This window comes from Palaemon carinicauda, chromosome 4, assembly GCF_036898095.1.
Source record: "Palaemon carinicauda isolate YSFRI2023 chromosome 4, ASM3689809v2, whole genome shotgun sequence".
Taxonomy (NCBI): domain Eukaryota; kingdom Metazoa; phylum Arthropoda; class Malacostraca; order Decapoda; family Palaemonidae; genus Palaemon; species Palaemon carinicauda.
Window position 1 is genome coordinate 176,552,869 of NC_090728.1, and position 5,000 is coordinate 176,557,868.

At 34.8% G+C, this 5,000-nt stretch overlaps 1 protein-coding gene across 1 annotated transcript in view; it reads left to right on the top strand.

The window, feature by feature from the left end:
* LOC137640224 (uncharacterized) overlaps window positions 1-5,000 on the top strand; it is a 38,735-nt gene that overhangs the window by 17,249 nt on the left and 16,486 nt on the right. Inside the window, exons 4-5 of the mRNA XM_068372786.1 lie at window positions 3,714-3,829; window positions 4,669-4,826. Of these exons, the coding sequence (XP_068228887.1) occupies window positions 3,714-3,829; window positions 4,669-4,826 (274 nt within the window). The remainder of the gene's footprint in view (window positions 1-3,713; window positions 3,830-4,668; window positions 4,827-5,000) is intronic.

Genomic DNA, 5,000 nt, shown 5'->3' on the forward strand with positions numbered 1-5,000 from the left:
TCCAATAGCTAAAAGAACATCAAATTAAATCCAGTAGATAAAAGAACATCAAATTGAATATAATAGATTCAAAAATATAAAATTAAATACAATCGATTACATAATATAAAATCAATCCAATAGATAAAAGAACATCAAATTAGATTCAATAGATAAAAGAACATCAAATTAAATCGAATAGATAAAATAAAATATCAAATTAAATACAATAGATTAAAGAATATAGAATTAATTCCAATAGGTAAAAGAACTTCAAATTAAATCCAATAGATAAAAGAATATAAATTAAATCTGAAATGTTTCAATGCAACTCTCCAGTTCTAAGAAACATTATAGGTAGACCTACCTGAAACACCAAAATAAGACAAAACCTGGAGAGTGTAGCTGGAACTCTCGCAAATTCCAATAAAAACAGGAGTCATCACGTTGCCGTAAACTGATGCGCCTGTCTGATAACGGAAGGGTGAATTATGTAACATCATGCAAAGATATACCGTTTGATATCATGCAGTGAGTGTGTACGTGCGTGTATGTATGTATGTGAGTCACGACGCACAGTCTAAAATGACTCAGAACCTGAATGTAAGTTATTCTTCTTGAAGAATATGAATTATGGAAGAAATTTTTTTTATTATTTTAATGTTAGATTAACATATGGTTTGAAAGAAGAATTCAAGGTAAGATAAGACTTAACTGGAAATTTACTGTTTTATAAATTATTACTTCACTATCCGTCAAGTGCGTCGATTTTCTTACTTATAAAAAGGTACAGATAGTACGATATATAGTAAAGAAAATATTACTCTATATTTTTTTTTTTTTTCATTTTCTGCAATCTGTGATTCTACGAACCTTCCACGTTCAGAATATTAAAAGATATGACTATCATCCATAACGATAAATGGATGTTGGGCAGAAAATAGAAATTTTTTTTTTTATCATAAGTGATTTTTAATCAAATGATTATGCAGTGAATCTTTTGTAGAAATCACGTTTTATTCAAGGATTTGCAGCATCTCTGAAGTATGGACTAGATAATGAACAAAGTGTTGCATTAATGGCAGATTTATTACCTGATTGGTAATAGTAAAGAGAAGTTAGAGTCTGATGAAAAAAAAAATCCTATTCTTTTCTAAGAGGAAATGAGTGCTACTAACAAACGTAAGGTTTACAGAATAGATTGAATTCTTAGGAAGAAGGGGATATAACCATCAACATGGATGATGAATAGATGGAAGAGCTGATCAAGTGGATATTGCAATAGATGCAACTGTCGAATGTTGAATTAATGAGAGATGATTGGTACTGGGTGATGAAGAGAAGTCTGTTAAGCTCTGCGGAAATTCTTGAGAAGTATAATGTCTTAGAAGACTAAATGTGGAAGGCATCACTGGTTTATGAGACCCATTTTTTATTATTGCCAAACAAAGAAGCAAAAAGTGCAGGAAATTAATCATTATTCGGATGGAATGTCTATTTATATATTACCATGAAATTAGACCCCCCAAAATTGGGGGGAAGTGCCTTGGTATATGTATGTATGTATGTATGTATGAAATTAGAAATTAATACAGTAATAATTATCTAGAAAAAAATATATTTTGACTAATAAATAAAAGAATAACATCTAAACACATGAAGTGCAATTTATATCGTCAATTGCGAGGGGAAGCAAGAGAAGAAAAAGAAAAAATGTGTTGCGGTATAAGTAAAGTTGGAGAACATGGAGCTCATGAATAATTTAGCGATATAACAAAGAAGTGGTAAAAGATGATAAAAACGAAAGGTAAAATACAATAACTTATAAAGAGGACAAAATCATGTTAGCTGGCGAAAAACATTGCAATTGTGAAGACACGTGAAAGAAGGGGAAGATGGCCTAATGTTGTGTCCTGATTGGTTACGTCTCTGCCTGGTGTTTGCCAGACAGGGGTTCGAGTCCCGCTCAGTCTCGTTAGTGCCATTAGTGTCTGTAACCTTACCATTCTTGTGAGCTAAGGTTGCGGGGTTTGGGGAAGCCTATAGGTCTATCGGTTGAGTCATCAGCAGCCATTGCCTGGCCCTCCCTGGTCCTAGCTTGGGAGGAGAGGGGGCTTGTGCGCTGATCATATAATATATGGTCAGTCCCTAAGGCATTGTCCTGCCTGATAGGGCAATGTCACTGTCCCTTGCCTCTGCCATTCATGAACGGCCTTTAAGCCTTTAAAAGTGCAAAGTTCGAAACAAGATGAAGGAAAATGGCAAACTGTGTCAAGTTTTACGCAGGAGTTGGTCACTGATTCATTTGCTTTAGAAGGAATGTGGCAGTGACTGCAGCTCTTATCTTACGGTTAACTTATGGTTGTCATAATAACTGGAGATGATTAGTGATAACCGAATCATTAACTGATTCGTGCTAAAACAGTTTTAGTTAGCGGTGTGGTAGGTGAAAAAAAAATAAAAGTTCAGTTGATCTCGTGGGGATCTTATACGCCTTATTGATTGATTCTTTCAAAGCACTAATTGATTTTAATTCGAAATTTCGTTATTCCTAATTTGAGTAGATAATGCTTGTATCTTGATAATGAATCAAGATAAAACAATATAATCAAACTTTCCAGAACCGAAAAACTGTGTAAATGTTTGGGAACATTTAAAACTTTGTTTTATTCCAATATCTTTTTATGAACATTACGGTGCCGGGCTTCATTATTTTTTTCAGATAGTCTACACAATCAAGCATATTTCCTTTTGTAGAAACTAATGCTTTTATTGAAATATACAAAGGAACAACGAAAATTCACTATAAAACCAGAGGGACCTTTATTTTTTATTTTAAAAGATGTGCGTTCAAGCCGTTTTCTCTCCTACTTCATTTTTTTAAAGGTTTAAAGGCCAGTCATGAATGGCAGATGCAAGGACAGTGACATTGCCTTAGCAAGCAGGACAATGTCATAGAGACTGGCCATATATGCATATGATAAGCGCCCAAGCCCCCTCTCCACCAATGCTAGGACCAAGGAGATCCAGGCAATGGCTGCTGATGATTCAGCAGATAGAACTATAGGCTCCCCCGAACACCCCTTCCCTAGCTCACAAAGATGGTGAGATTGCAGCGACCAAAGGAACTAAAGAGCTTGACCACAAATGCTCTTGACATCAAAACCAACCTCAAAAATCTAACGGGAATCAGCGCAAGCAATAATGTTCAAGAGATATTACTTGAATGTTTTCATTTGGATATCAACTAATGCTTGCTGATTGATGACCTTAATCTAAGAATGTCCCATTTGAGGTCATCGTAAAACCTAATAGAAATATAGTAATCGCTGTTTATTGTTATTAGTTATTGCTATTATTAAAATTATTATCAAAATTATTAGTATTATTAAAATTATCATTACTATTAAAATTTTTGATATTGTTAGAATCATTATTATTAGAATTAATATTAGTATTAAAGTCATTATTAATATTGCAATTATTAACATTATTTAAAATATTATTATTGTCTTTAAAATCATTAAGGTTATCAACATTATTATTGGTATAAAGATTATTAATATCATCAAAATTAATATTAATGTTATTAAAACTATTATTAGTATTCAAATTATTATTAATGTTATTTAAAGTATTAAGGTTAAGATTATTATTATTATTATTATTATTATTATTATTATCAAAATTATTAATATTATTAGATTTATTATTGAAATCTTTACACTTTACAGAGCGCATCATAGGCTCCAACTGGAGAGAATTATGGACGGTGTTGCACGAAGACTCAACTCTCGAGTGGTACAAGGACCACGACGAGGCCGATTTCATGGGCGCCGTGGTGCTGAAGGTGGGTGGCAAGTATAGACCTTGGTGGGTGGGTGGGTTGCAGCTTCACTTTAGAACTGTATTTCAAGTGTATGTTCACTAAGACGATGTCTTTGGCTCTCCTGATGGGGGTTTTTCCCTCTTCAGTTTACTCGTATTCTGTTAGCCTTCCCGCCATCGACGTGTGGGTGTTTTCATAACATCTTTCGCTACCTCATTCTTATTATTCTTCTATTCTTTTAATCTTGCATTGATGAGTGTTTCAAAGGTTTAAATTCCGGTCATGAATGACAGTGGCAAGGGACAGTGACAATATCCTCGCTAGCAGGACAATGCCCTAGAGACTGACCATATATGCATATGATCAGCACCCAAGCCCCTCGCCACCCAAGCTAGGACCAGGGAGAGCCAGGCAGGGGTTGCTGATGACTCAGCAGGTAGACTTATAGGCTCCCCTTAGCTCACAAGGAGGGTAAATTTGCAGACACTAAAAAACCTTAGAGTTTGAGCGGGACTCAAACCTCAATCTAGCGAGGACCTAGGTAGGGACGCTTCCTTTAGGCCACCACAACCTTTGTTTTGCCTTTACCGTAGTTCCCATGTAAAAGAAATAATTGTCGGTGCTGTACACAGTACTTATCCTTTTAAAAAAAAAATGAAGTTTTATTGTATACTTTTTCGTTTTCATTCTTGAAGTCCTAAAGTAAGTTACATACTATTATAAATGTTTATAGCCATTCGTGAAGCCCTAATGTAAGTTACATACTTTTCATGGCATCTGTATCAATGGAATAGATATTTAGGTTAAAATTATTTGAAATATAAACCAAAAAAAAATTTAAAAACTTCTTACTTTTGCAGGACGCTCCAGAAATGATCGCGGCTGGACCTTTCGCCTGCTACGTGCCCGACCGACCGGAACTTCCCAAAAAAGCTGATCCTAATAATCTGATGGTCTTCGGCACAAAAACCAAAGACAGGATATTTTGGTTCCTTTGTAAGAACATGGATGACCTCAAGTGAGTGAAGGAGAGAGAGAGAGAGAGAGAGAGAGAGAGAGAGAGAGAGAGAGAGAGAGAGAGAGAGAGAGAGAGAGAGAATTATAATAGTTGGTAATGATTTACTGATCGTTTCTATAAGGGCTAATCTCTCCAAAGCAGTGAGATGCATGTTAATCTTATTTCACAACTTTT